Here is a 14,981-nt window from a genome sequence, read left to right as displayed (position 1 = left end):
AGCGGGAATCTCCAGACAAGAGACTGCAGCTTCCCACAAAGAATTCTCAGGCAGTATCCTTTCCCCACTAGGGCCAGGATGTGATGGGAATCTTGCCCAAAAGGTAGCCCTAGCTATTCTCAGGGATCCTGCAGATAGCGTGCACATTTGGGTACACTACTCAGACCGGCGATTGTGTCGGCATGGGTTTATAGCGCTGTGTCGGCATGGACAGGTACCTTAGCAGAAATTGAGACCCTAGTATGTATATATATATATATATATATATAGATATATATATATATATATATATATATTAAAGATGCTGTCTTAAGAGATATATAGCATAAAACATGCCCAAAGAGACATGAGTATACTGGGTCCTAGAGGCAAAGCTATGTCGATTTCTGCTTGACGTATCCTGTAGAATATGCAATGGACAGATGATGCCAACTTAAGTGGCATATGGAAGGCTGAGGATTGTGTGGAGAAGGGTTCTCGGACCTGGTCTCCACAGCTATAGCTGGTAATTCTGATATTTTGCCTTATATTCCTGCACAGCCTAGGAAAGCATGTCATTATCAAATGCAGCCGTTCGAACAAAGAAACGAGAAAGTCCGAGGTGCGTCCTTTCTTGCCAGAGGCGGGGGCAGAGGAAACCAGCTGCACAACACAGCTAGTTCCCAGGAACAGAAGTCCTCCCCGGCCTCTACGAAAATCCACTGCATGTCGCTGGGGCTCCACAGGCGGAGCTAGGCCCGGTAGGGGCACGCTTTTGTAAGTTCAGCCACAAGTGGGTTCACTCCCTGTTAGATCCCTGGGCAATAGATATTGTGTCTCAGGGATACAAGCTGGACTTTGAGAAGATGCCTCCTCACTGACGGCCCTGCCGGCTTCCCCCCCCCCGAGAGGGAAACAGGGTTAACTGCAATTCACAAATTGTATCTTCAACAGGTGGTGGTCAAGGTTCCCCTCCTTCAACAAGGAGGGGGTTATTATTCGACCATGTTGTAGTCCCGAAACCAGATGGTTCGTTCAGACCCATATTGAATTTAAAATCCCTGAACATATACTTGGAAAGTTCAAGTTCACGATGGAATCGCTCAGAGCGGTCATCGCAAGGGAGGGGGATTTTATGGTGTCTCTGGACATAAAGGATGCTTACCTTCATGTCCCCGTTTATCCACCTCATCAGGAGTACCTCAGATTTGTGGTACAGGATTGTCATTACCAATTCCAGATGTTGCCGTTTGGTCTGTCCACGGCACCGAGAATATTTACCAAGGTAATGGCAGTAATGATGGTGCTCCTGCGAAAGCAAGGAGTCACAATTATCCCATACTTGGACGATCTCCTCATAAAGGCGAGGTCCAGAGAGCAGTTGCTGAATAGTGTAGCACGCTCTCAGGAAGTGTTACAACAGCACGGCTGGTTTCTGAATATTCCAAAGCCGCAGCTGATTCCTATGACGTGTCTGCCCTTCCTGGGCATGATTCTGGACACAGACCAGAAGAAGGTTTTCTCCCGACGGGGAAGGCTCAGGAACTCATGACACTGGTCAGACACCTCTTAAAACCAAAACAGGTTTCGGTGCATCACTGCACAAGAGTCCTGGGAAAGATGGTGGCGTCATACGAGGCCATTCCCTTCGGCAGGTTCCATGCGAGGACCTTTTCAACGGGATCTGTTGGACAAGTGGCCAGGGTGTCTCTTCTGTGGTGGCTGCAGAGTACTCACCTTCTCGAGGGCCGCAGGTTCGGCATTCAGGACTGGGTCCTGGTGACCACGGATGCAAGCCTCCGAGGGTGGGGGGCAGTCACTCAGGGAAGAAGTTTCCAAGGGCTGTGGTCAAGTCAGGAGACTTGCCTTCACATCAATATCCTGGAGCTAAGGGCCATATACAACGCCCTAAGTCAAGCGGAGACCCTGCTTCGCAACCAATCGGTGCTGATTCAATCAGACAACATCACCGCAGTGGCTCATGTAATCCGCCAAGGCGGCACAAGGAGCAGGGTGGCGATGGCGGAAGCCACCAGAATTCTTCGATGGGCGGAGAATCACGTACGAGCACTGTCAGCAGTGTTCATTCCGGGAGTGGACAACTGGGAAGCAGACTTCCTCAGCAGGCATGACCTCCACCCGGGAGAGTGGGTACTTCATCAAGAAGTCTTCGCGCAGATTGTAGGTCGGTGGGAGCTGCCACAGGTGGACATGATGGCACCCCGCCTCAACAAAAGGTTACAGAGGTATTGCGCCAGGTCAAGAGACCCTCAGGCGATAGCTGTAGACGCACTGGTGACACCGTGGATGTTCCAGTCGGTTTATGTGTTTCCTCCTCTTCCTCTCATACCCAAGGTGCTGAGAATCATAAGAAAAAGAGGAGTGAGAACAATACTCATTGTTCCGGATTGGCCAAGAAGGACTTGGTATCCAAAGCTGCAAGAAATGCTCACAGAGGACCCATGGCCTCTGCCTCTAAGACAGGACTTGTTGCAACAGGGGCCCTGTCTGTCCCAAGACTTACCGCGGCTGCGTTTGACGGCATGGCGGTTGAACGCCGGATCCTAGCAGAAAAAGGCATTCCGGATGAGGTTGTTCCTACGCTGATAAAGGCTAGGAAGGACGTGATGGCTAAACATTATCACCGTATACGGCGAAAATATGTTCCTTGGTGTGAGGCCAGGAATGCCCCTACAGAGGAATTCCAGCTGGGCCGTTTCCTTCACTTCCTACAGTCGGGAGTGACTTTGGGCCTAAAATTGGGGTCCATTAAGGTCCAGATGTCGGCCCTATCCGTTTTCTTTCAAAAAGAACTAGCTTCTCTACCTGAAGTTCAGACGTCTGTAAAGGGAGTGCTGCATATTCAGCCCCGTTTGTGCCCCCAGTGGCACCTTGGGATCTTTACGTGGTGTTGAGTTTCCTGAAATCCCACTGGTTTGAGCCACTTAAAACCGTGGAGTTAAAATATCTCACGTGGAAGGTGGTCATACTATTAGCCTTGGCTTCGGCTAGGCGTGTGTCAGAATTGGCGGCTTTGTCACATAAAAGCCCCTATTTGGTTTTCCATATGGACAGGGAAGAATTGCGGACTCGTCCGCAATTTCTGCCAAATGTGGGGTCATCTTTTCATATGAACCAACCTATTGTGGTGCCTGTGGCTACTCGTGACTTGGAGGATTCCGAGTTACTGGATGTAGTCAGGGCTTTGAAGGTTCATGTAGCCAGAACGGCTAGAGTCAGGAAAACTGAGTCGCTGTTTATCCTGTAGGCGTCCAACCAGCTGGGTGCTCCTGCTTCAAAGCAAACTTTTGCTCGCTGGATCTGTAACACGATCCAGCAGGCTCATTCTGCGGCTTGATTGCCGCTTCCAAAATCAGTAAAAGCCCACTCCACAAGGAAGGTGGGCTCTTCTTGGGCGGCTGCCCGAGGGGTCTCGGCATTACAGCTTTGCCGAGCGGCTACTTGGTCAGGTTCAAACACCTTTGCAAAGTTCTACAAGTTTGATACCCTGACTGAGGGGGACCTTGTGTTTGCTCATTCGGTGCTGCAGAGTCATCCGCACTCTCCCGCCCGTTTGGGAGCTTTGGTATAATCCCCATGGTCCTTACGGAGTCCCCAGCATCCACTAGGACGTTAGAGAAAATAAGATTTTAGTTACCGGTAAATCTATTTCTCGTAGTCCGTAGTGGATGCTGGGCGCCCGTCCCAAGTGCGGACTTCTTCTGCAATACTTGTATATAGTTATTGCTTAAATAAGGGTTATGTTATGGTTGCATCAGGTTTGTCTGATGCTCTGTTGTTGTTCATACTGTTAACTGGGTAAGTTTATCACGAGTTGTACGGTGTGATTGGTGTGGCTGGTATGAGTCTTACCCTGGATTCCAAAATCCTTTCCTTGTACTGTCAGCTCTTCCGGGCACAGTTTCCTTAACTGAGGTCTGGAGGAGGGACATAGAGGGAGGAGCCAGTGCACACCAGTATTCCTAATTAGGGATGAGCGGGTTCGGTTCCTCGGAATCCGAACCCGCCCGAACTTCATGTTTTTTTACACGGGTCCGAGCGACTCGGATCTTCCCGCCTTGCTCGGTTAACCCGAGCGCGCCCGAACGTCATCATCCCGCTGTCGGATTCTCGCGAGGCTCGGATTCTATCGCGAGACTCGGATTCTATATAAGGAGCCGCGCGTCGCCGCCATTTTCACACGTGCATTGAGATTCATAGGGAGAGGACGTGGCTGGCGTCCTCTCCGTTTATAGAGAAGAGAGTGAGACAGTAGAGAGAGACACAGTAGTAATTTTGGGGAGCATTAGGAGGAGTACTAGTTACTTGCTGAAGTGATATAGTGTGACTGTATATTATCTGACTTGTGGGGGAGACACTGACAGTGGGGAGCAGTTAGAGTCTGAGAGCAGGACTCAGGAGTACATATAACGTACAGTGCACACTTTTGCTGCCAGAGTGCCACACTGCCATTGTGACCACACTGACCACCAGTATAATATATATTGTGATTGTCTGCTTAGGAGTACTACTTGCAAGTTGCTGATAGTGTGACCAGTGACCTGACCACCAGTCACCACCAGTTTAATATATATATATATATATATATATAATTGTATATAATATATATATAATATTGTATACCACCTACCCGTGGTTTTTTTTTTCCTTTCTTCTTTATACATACTACTATAGTAGCTTACTGTAGCAGTCTGCGGTGCTGCTGAGCTGACTGTGTCCAGCAGGTCCGTCATCAGTCATTACATAATAAATATATATACCTGTCCGGCTGCAGTACTAGTGATATTATATATATATATATTGATTTCATCTCATTATCATCCAGTCTATATTAGCAGCAGACACAGTACGGTAGTCCACGGCTGTAGCTACCTCTGTGTCGGCAGTTGCTCGTCCATCCATAATTGTATACCACCTACCCGTGGTTTTTTTTTCTTCTTTCTTCTTTATACATACTACTATAGTAGCTTACTGTAGCAGTCTGCGGTGCTGCTGAGCTGACAGTGTCCAGCAGGTCCGTCATCAGTCATTACATAATAAATATATCTACCTGTCCGGCTGCAGTACTAGTGATATTATATATATATATATATTGATTTCATCTCATTATCATCCAGTCTATATTAGCAGCAGACACAGTACGGTAGTCCACGACTGTAGCTACCTCTGTGTCGGCAGTCGCTCGTCCATCCATAATTGTATACCACCTACCCGTGGTTTTTTTTTTTCTTTCTTCTTTATACATACTACTATAGTAGCTTACTGTAGCAGTCTGCGGTGCTGCTGAGCTGACAGTGTCCAGCAGGTCCGTCATCAGTCATTACATAATAAATATATATACCTGTCCGGCTGCAGTACTAGTGATATTATATATATATATATATATATATATATTGATTTAATCTCATTATCATCCAGTCTATATTAGCAGCAGACACAGTACGGTAGTCCACGGCTGTAGCTACCTCTGTGTCGGCAGTCGCTCGTCCATCCATAATTGTATACCACCTACCCGTGGTTTTTTTTTTCTTTCTTCTTTATACATACTACTATAGTAGCTTACTGTAGCAGTCTGCGGTGCTGCTGAGCTGACAGTGTCCAGCAGGTCCGTCATCAGTCATTACATAATAAATATATATACCTGTCCGGCTGCAGTACTAGTGATATTATATATATATATATATTGATTTCATCTCATTATCATCCAGTCTATATAGCAGCAGACACAGTACGGTAGTCCACGGCTGTAGCTACCTCTGTGTCGGCAGTCGCTCGTCCATCCATAATTGTATACCACCTACCCGTGTTTTTTTTTTTCTTTCTTCTTTATACATACTACTATAGTAGCTTACTGTAGCAGTCTGCGGTGCTGCTGAGCTGACAGTGTCCAGCAGGTCCGTCATCAGTCATTACATAATAAATATATCTACCTGTCCGGCTGCAGTACTAGTGTGATATAATATATATTGATTTCATCTCATTATCATCCAGTCTATATTAGCAGCAGACACAGTACGGTAGTCCACGGCTGTAGCTACCTCTGTGTCGGCAGTCGCTCGTCCATCCATAATTGTATACCACCTACCCGTGTTTTTTTTTTTTTTTCTTCTTTATACATACTACTATAGTAGCTTACTGTAGCAGTCTGCGGTGCTGCTGAGCTGACAGTGTCCAGCAGGTCCGTCATCAGTCATTACATAATAAATATATCTACCTGTCCGGCTGCAGTACTAGTGTGATATAATATATATTGATTTCATCTCATTATCATCCAGTCTATATTAGCAGCAGACACAGTACGGTAGTCCACGGCTGTAGCTACCTCTGTGTCGGCAGTCGCTCGTCCATCCATAATTGTATACCACCTACCCGTGTTTTTTTCTTTTCTTTCTTCTTTATACATACTACTATAGTAGCTTACTGTAGCAGTCTGCGGTGCTGCTGAGCTGACTGTGTCCAGCAGGTCCATCATCAGTCATTACATAATAAATATATCTACCTGTCCGGCTGCAGTACTAGTGTGATATAATATATATTGATTTCATCTCATTATCATCCAGTCTATATTAGCAGCAGACACAGTACGGTAGTCCACGGCTGTAGCTACCTCTGTGTCGGCAGTCGCTCGTCCATCCATAATTGTATACCACCTACCCGTGTTTTTTTTTTCTTTCTTCTTTATACATACTACTATAGTAGCTTACTGTAGCAGTCTGCGGTGCTGCTGAGCTGACAGTGTCCAGCAGGTCCGTCATCAGTCATTACATAATAAATATATCTACCTGTCCGGCTGCAGTACTAGTGTGATATAATATATATATTGATTTCATCTCATTATCATCCAGTCTATATTAGCAGCAGACACAGTACGGTAGTCCACGGCTGTAGCTACCTCTGTGTCGGCAGTCGCTCGTCCATCCATAATTGTATACCACCTACCAGTGGTTTTTTCTTTTTCTTTCTTCTTTATACATACTACTATAGTAGCTTACTGTAGCAGTCTGCGGTGCTGCTGAGCTGACAGTGTCCAGCAGGTCCGTCATCAGTCATTACATAATAAATATATCTACCTGTCCGGCTGCAGTACTAGTGTGATATAATATATATTGATTTCATCTCATTATCATCCAGTCTATATTAGCAGCAGACACAGTACGGTAGTCCACGGCTGTAGCTACCTCTGTGTCGGCAGTCGCTCGTCCATCCATAAGTATACTAGTATCCATCCATCTCCATTGTTTACCTGAGGTGCCTTTTAGTTGTGCCTATTAAAATATGGAGAACAAAAATGTTGAGGTTCCAAAATTAGGGAAAGATCAAGATCCACTTCCACCTCGTGCTGAAGCTGCTGCCACTAGTCATGGCCGAGACGATGAAATGCCAGCAACGTCGTCTGCCAAGGCCGATGCCCAATGTCATAGTACAGAGCATGTCAAATCCAAAACACCAAATATCAGTAAAAAAAGGACTCCAAAACCTAAAATAAAATTGTCGGAGGAGAAGCGTAAACTTGCCAATATGCCATTTACCACACGGAGTGGCAAGGAACGGCTGAGGCCCTGGCCTATGTTCATGGCTAGTGGTTCAGCTTCACATGAGGATGGAAGCACTCAGCCTCTCGCTAGAAAACTGAAAAGACTCAAGCTGGCAAAAGCACCGCAAAGAACTGTGCGTTCTTCGAAATCCCAAATCCACAAGGAGAGTCCAATTGTGTCGGTTGCGATGCCTGACCTTCCCAACACTGGACGTGAAGAGCATGCGCCTTCCACCATTTGCACGCCCCCTGCAAGTGCTGGAAGGAGCACCCGCAGTCCAGTTCCTGATAGTCAGATTGAAGATGTCAGTGTTGAAGTACACCAGGATGAGGAGGATATGGGTGTTGCTGGCGCTGGGGAGGAAATTGACAAGGAGGATTCTGATGGTGAGGTGGTTTGTTTAAGTCAGGCACCCGGGGAGACACCTGTTGTCCGTGGGAGGAATATGGCCGTTGACATGCCTGGTGAAAATACCAAAAAAATCAGCTCTTCGGTGTGGAAGTATTTCAACAGAAATGCGGACAACATTTGTCAAGCCGTGTGTTGCCTTTGTCAAGCTGTAATAAGTAGGGGTAAGGACGTTAACCACCTCGGAACATCCTCCCTTATACGTCACCTGCAGCGCATTCATAATAAGTCAGTGACAAGTTCAAAAACTTTGGGCGACAGCGGAAGCAGTCCACTGACCAGTAAATCCCTTCCTCTTGTAACCAAGCTCACGCAAACCACCCCACCAACTCCCTCAGTGTCAATTTCCTCCTTCCCCAGGAATGCCAATAGTCCTGCAGGCCATGTCACTGGCAATTCTGACGATTCCTCTCCTGCCTGGGATTCCTCCGATGCATCCTTGCGTGTAACGCCTACTGCTGCTGGCGCTGCTGTTGTTGCTGCTGGGAGTCGATGGTCATCCCAGAGGGGAAATCGTAAGACCACTTTTACTACTTCCACCAAGCAATTGACTGTCCAACAGTCCTTTGCGAGGAAGATGAAATATCACAGCAGTCATCCTGCTGCAAAGCGGATAACTGAGGCCTTGGCATCCTGGGTGGTGAGAAACGTGGTTCCGGTATCCATCATTACTGCAGAGCCAACTAGAGACTTGTTGGAGGTACTGTGTCCCCGGTACCAAATACCATCTAGGTTCCATTTCTCTAGGCAGGCGATACCGAAAATGTACACAGACCTCAGAAAAAGAGTCACCAGTGTCCTAAAAAATGCAGCTGTACCCAATGTCCACTTAACCACGGACATGTGGACAAGTGGAGCAGGGCAGAGTCAGGACTATATGACTGTGACAGCCCACTGGGTAGATGTATGGACTCCCGCCGCAAGAACAGCAGCGGCGGCACCAGTAGCAGCATCTCGCAAACGCCAACTCTTTCCTAGGCAGGCTACGCTTTGTATCACCGGTTTCCAGAATACGCACACAGCTGAAAACCTCTTACGGCAACTGAGGAAGATCATCACGGAATGGCTTACCCCAATTGGACTCTCCTGTGGATTTGTGGCATCGGACAACGCCAGCAATATTGTGTGTGCATTAAATCTGGGCAAATTCCAGCACGTCCCATGTTTTGCACATACCTTGAATTTGGTGGTGCAGAATTTTTTAAAAACGACAGGGGCGTGCAAGAGATGCTGTCGGTGGCCAGAAGAATTGCAGGACACTTTCGGCGTACAGGCACCACGTACAGAAGACTGGAGCAACACCAAAAACGCCTGAACCTGCCCTGCCATCATCTGAAGCAAGAAGTGGTAACGAGGTGGAATTCAACCCTATATATGCTTCAGAGGTTGGAGGAGCAGCAAAAGGCCATTCAAGCCTATACAATTCAGCACGATATAGGAGGTGGAATGCACCTGTCTCAAGCGCAGTGGAGAATGATTTCAACGTTGTGCAAGGTTCTGCTGCCCTTTGAACTTGCCACACGTGAAGTCAGTTCAGACACTGCCAGCCTGAGTCAGGTCATTCCCCTCATCAGGCTTTTGCAGAAGAAGCTGGAGACATTGAAGGAGGAGCTAACACGGAGCGATTCCGCTAGGCATGTGGGACTTGTGGATGGAGCCCTTAATTCGCTTAACAAGGATTCACGGGTGGTCAATCTGTTGAAATCAGAGCACTACATTTTGGCCACCGTGCTCGATCCTAGATTTAAAACCTACCTTGGATCTCTCTTTCCGGCAGACACAAGTCTGCTGGGGTTCAAAGACCTGCTGGTGAGAAAATTGTCAAGTCAAGCGGAACGCGACCTGTCAACATCTCCTCCTTCACATTCTCCCGCAACTGGGGGTGCGAGGAAAAGGCTCAGAATTCCGAGCCCACCCGCTGGCGGTGATGCAGGGCAGTCTGGAGCGACTGCTGATGCTGACATCTGGTCCGGACTGAAGGACCTGACAACGATTACGGACATGTCGTCTACTGTCACTGCATATGATTCTCTCCCCATTGAAAGAATGGTGGAGGATTATATGAGTGACCGCATCCAAGTAGGCACGTCACACAGTCCGTACTTATACTGGCAGGAAAAAGAGGCAATTTGGAGGCCCTTGCACAAACTGGCTTTATTCTACCTAAGTTGCCCTCCCACAAGTGTGTACTCCGAAAGAGTGTTTAGTGCCGCCGCTCACCTTGTCAGCAATCGGCGTACGAGGTTACATCCAGAAAATGTGGAGAAGATGATGTTCATTAAAATGAATTATAATCAATTCCTCCGCGGAGACATTGACCAGCAGCAATTGCCTCCACAAAGTACACAGGGAGCTGAGATGGTGGATTCCAGTGGGGACGAATTGATAATCTGTGAGGAGGGGGATGTACACGGTGATATATCGGAGGGTGAAGATGAGGTGGACATCTTGCCTCTGTAGAGCCAGTTTGTGCAAGGAGAGATTAATTGCTTCTTTTTTGGGGGGGGTCCAAACCAACCCGTCATATCAGTCACAGTCGTGTGGCAGACCCTGTCACTGAAATGATGGGTTGGTTAAAGTGTGCATGTCCTGTTTATACAACATAAGGGTGGGTGGGAGGGCCCAAGGACAATTCCATCTTGCACCTCTTTTTTCTTTAATTTTTCTTTGCGTCATGTGCTGTTTGGGGAGTGTTTTTTGGAAGGGCCATCCTGCGTGACACTGCAGTGCCACTCCTAGATGGGCCAGGTGTTTGTGTCGGCCACTAGGGTCGCTTATCTTACTCACACAGCTACCTCATTGCGCCTCTTTTTTTCTTTGCGTCATGTGCTGTTTGGGGAGTGTTTTTTGGAAGAGCCATCCTGCGTGACACTGCAGTGCCACTCCTAGATGGGCCCGGTGTTTGTGTCGGCCACTAGGGTCGCTTATCTTACTCACACAGCTACCTCGGTGCAAATTTTAGGACTAAAAATAATATTGTGAGGTGTGAGGTATTCAGAATAGACTGAAAATGAGTGGAAATTATGGTTTTTGAGGTTAATAATACTTTGGGATCAAAATGACCCCCAAATTCTATGATTTAAGCTGTTTTTTAGGGTTTTTTTAAAAAAACACCCAAATCCAAAACACACCCGAATCCGACAAAAAAAATTCGGTGAGGTTTTGCCAAAACGCGGTCGAACCCAAAACACGGCCGCGGAACCGAACCCAAAACCAAAACACAAAACCCGAAAAATTGTGCACATCTCTATTCCTAATTCTTTCTTAAAGTGCCCTGTCTCCTGCGGAGCCCGTCTATTCCCCATGGTCCTTATGGAGTCCCCAGCATCCACTACGGACTACGAGAAATAGATTTACCGGTAAGTAAAATCTTATTTTTTGCTGTACATGAGAACTGGTATATTTAACGAACCTGGATAGCGTACAGTTATATAGAGGCAATTACAGCAGAGCATTGGGTCATCTGTTAGTGAGCTGAACGTTGGTGGAATTCCCACAAGGCATGCGGTGGTTGTTGGAGGTGAATTGTGGTGCAGGATTTTGGGGTCTGCCTTGACCGTCAACGTGTACTGGGACCATTCCAAACATAAAGGGGGTGGGGTGGCAGTGACCCGATGTGTATGCGACATGTAGGAAAAAGTACTGTATACTGTAGTTCTGTTACACATGTTTGTAAAATCCCTGTATATGGCATTGTACTGTAAATGTATATTGTGAGCTAGATTAAGGGTACACAGAGTATTTGGCCAAGTTATTTTAAAATATTGATTTGTGGTGTAAATTACATGAGGAACTTATTTGGACATATACATGTGTTTTTAATTATGCAATATAGGTCTTGTTAAAGAGCCAACGTTCACAGTCTTACTTAGGTATCATACACAGTTATTGTATTAAAGGATATATGCTTTCACAGTCTTACTTAGGTATCATACACAGTTATTGTATTAAAGGATATATGCTTTATAAGCGTGGAAGACCAGATTGTGCCAGATCAATGATGGGGAATACAACCAAGCAGCACAGTTGGCTTTGTGCTTAGCACTACCGCCTCATAGCTCTGAGGTCTTCAGTTCAATTCCTGACCAAGGCCATATTTGTGCGCATGTATGTACTTCCTGTTTTTTGGTGGCTTCCTGCAGTTACTCTGGTCTCCTCCCTCACTCCATAAACATACTGGTAGATCAATTAGCTCCACTGGTGTGAATTGCTGGAAAATTCTCTATATAGCACTGTGTAGTAAGCATGCTCCATGTAAAAAAGTGTTAATGAATATATAGGTTAGATGGAGTTGTATGAAGATTTGGAGGTAAAACCAAATGATCATGTACACTACAGTAGCTGTGTATTGCTGCCCTAAATATGATGGGGAGAGAACAAACACTTATCTCACAGACTAGGACTGTACATACCATAGGTTTCCATTGCAGCCTGGGTATTTCGTGGTCGACTATATCCTCTCCCAAGTGTCTTCTTCCTAATAGAAGCTGTGACATTAGGGGCAAAACTTTGGTAATTATTTGAGAAACAAACAACTTTTTCGCCTAAATAAAATAAATTACACAAATATTTTTTTTTTCATTAAAAAGAACATTAACACTTTTTCAGTCAGTACTGTATTATTTAGCGGCAGATTTGATTCTAAATAAATGGGCAGATTTTCCAACGAGTGAAAACAAAGCCATGTCACCAGCGGGAATGGGAGTGGTCACTGGTGATACGGCTACGTTCTGCAATGCACAGCTTTATCTCTCTATATAAAATGATTCGTTTGTATGTATGTGTGGGTTTAACTCGACAACTACTGCACCAATTTTGATGGGTTTTCACCGAAACCTTGCTTGAGATTAGGGTGGCCAATCCTGGTCCATATTTTCAATCCCTGGTATCGGGAATGAAAAATGGTCAATCCCGGGATTCCCAGGACAACCAGGATTGGCTGCGTATGCCCGTCCTCCACGCCCAGCCTCTCCCCACCCACCCCACAGACATACATCAACTCACCAAACTGTGCAGGGATGGGAGGGTGGGAAACTTTATTCAGCCGCGGTGACTGCAAAGGGAGCCGCCTCACTTCATTCAGCCGCGGTGACTGCAGAGGGAGCCTTCTCACTTCATTCAACCGCAATGACTGCAGGGGGAGCCGGGAGCAGGCGGTGGGTGACGGCCGCCTCACCATCAGGCTCAACGGCGGGTGACAGCCTGGTGACTGCACATCATGACCTTGGAGTCACAGGTCACGCTGCGCAGGGGTAGCCGAGAGGAGGGAGCCGGGTAGTGTTAAGCGTTCTCAGGACGCTCAGCGCTGCTGGTATTAAAGGGACGCCTGATCCCACAATCCCCGGGATTGGAGTTTCCAATCCCGGGATTGAATCCCGCCCTATTTTTGGCATAAATCCCGGGATCCCGCCGATCCCAATCCCAGGATTGGCCACCCTACTTGAGATCATCTGAGTAACATACGCAATGAATAACAATTGGTCATCTGTACAACCACATACACCTACAGTGTGAGTCACAAACCTTCAATTAGCCGCTGGTTGAGTTGCTCAGCTTCTTCTCCTGGGTAAGGTGCCTGAAGGTATCCATTTAGAGACCTGCAATAAGCTCTGAGGCAGCAGTTAACTCTAATTTCTGTTCGCACTCCCTGGACAGTTTACCCAGGAGGACAGGCCGCATAATACAACCTGCTGCTAATTTAATCGGGATTCGGTGAAAGCCGATGTAGTCCGGACTCTGGACTGCTGACCCGACACGGCAAATTGTACTGCTGAACTCTCTGTGCGTGTCCCTGTGGGCATTATTACTATTGTGTGACCACGCCCCTTTCTTTTTGAGACAACACCCCCTTTTTGCCGAGCGCGCCATAGGCGCGCGCAATACCTTTATTACATGGGCACCGTGGGGAGGGGGTTGAGTTCCACCACCTCTCTAGGACCACTTTAAGCACTATGACACCCATCTTGTGGACACTGATGGAATCTCGACAAACTGTCCCTGATGTCCCAGCAGTCACAAACCTGCTCCTGACGGCAGCGGTGGCTTCTCGGTCCCGGCGGTCACGAGTGAAGCAGCTCCGGCACAGACATCCGATGGAACGGCATTCAATGAGTATTACCCCCCCATCCCTAACCCCTACCTCCCTGGTAGGTTTCTGACCATCAGGAAATTAACTACATCCCGTATGAAAGATAAAGGGAGATTGTGGGGTTTGCACTGGGAAGTTAAGAAAGTTAAAGAGCGAGGTGAAGGTAAAATAAAAAAAAAAAGGTGGGGGCAGGACAGGTGAGGTAGAGGAGAGCATTGTGGAGTTTGTGGGAGATATAAAATGTATATATGAGCATGAACCTATACAAATCACACAGATTAGTGGGTATTCAATATGCAGTATTCCAGCTGCTGTGGAACTATACATTACAGCATGCCATGCCTTGGTTTTACCATGCTCTAACAGCAGAACTGTGGCAGGGCATGCTGGCTTGTGTAGTTCCACAGCATCTAGAGGGCCGTATGTTGAATACCCCTGGACTTATGGGCCCTACACACTGGATGATATCTAAGAATGATATTGTTCAGAAATGAACAATATATTGTTCATATCATTTAGTATGGAGGCACGGACGATGAATGATGTGCGTCCCCGTGGTCGTTCATCGTCGGTTTTTCATTGTTTTTCAGTGCAAGCCAATTTGGACGATATCGATCATCATTCATATCGATCATCGTTCAAATCACACTAATAGTCTAAAGTAGGCCTAGTACACATTAGTGTATCTCAAAGACCTTGTACACATTAGTGTTATTTTAAAGCATTTCACTGTTTTTTTCCCCCCTAATAGTCCCCACACGTACACGCACACACTTGAAGCAAGCACTCAAAGTTTGGGTTGATTTATGCAGTTGCCAGCAGTCTTTAGTAACATACAATGGAGTTCTACATAAATGCTCATTTATATAATAACTCACAGGTTCTCAAACTCGGTCCTCAGGACCCCACACGGTGCATGTTTTGCAGGTCTCTTCACAGAATCACAAGTG

General features: G+C 46.7%; 1 protein-coding gene across 6 annotated transcripts in view; it reads right to left on the bottom strand.

Moving 5' to 3' along the window:
• Positions 1-14,981, bottom strand: part of LOC134968915 (ovochymase-2-like) — a 235,824-nt gene that overhangs the window by 66,155 nt on the left and 154,688 nt on the right. For all 6 annotated transcript variants that reach the window (XM_063944490.1, XM_063944489.1, XM_063944493.1 and 3 more), the window contains one exon: positions 12,356-12,430. In XM_063944490.1, coding sequence (XP_063800560.1) covers positions 12,356-12,430 — 75 coding nt within the window. The remainder of the gene's footprint in view (positions 1-12,355; positions 12,431-14,981) is intronic.

The sequence above is a fragment of the Pseudophryne corroboree genome, chromosome 11 (genome assembly GCF_028390025.1).
Source record: "Pseudophryne corroboree isolate aPseCor3 chromosome 11, aPseCor3.hap2, whole genome shotgun sequence".
NCBI classification, from domain to species: domain Eukaryota; kingdom Metazoa; phylum Chordata; class Amphibia; order Anura; family Myobatrachidae; genus Pseudophryne; species Pseudophryne corroboree.
Note: the sequence above shows the minus strand (reverse complement) of the source record. Positions and strands in the feature narration are given on the sequence as shown.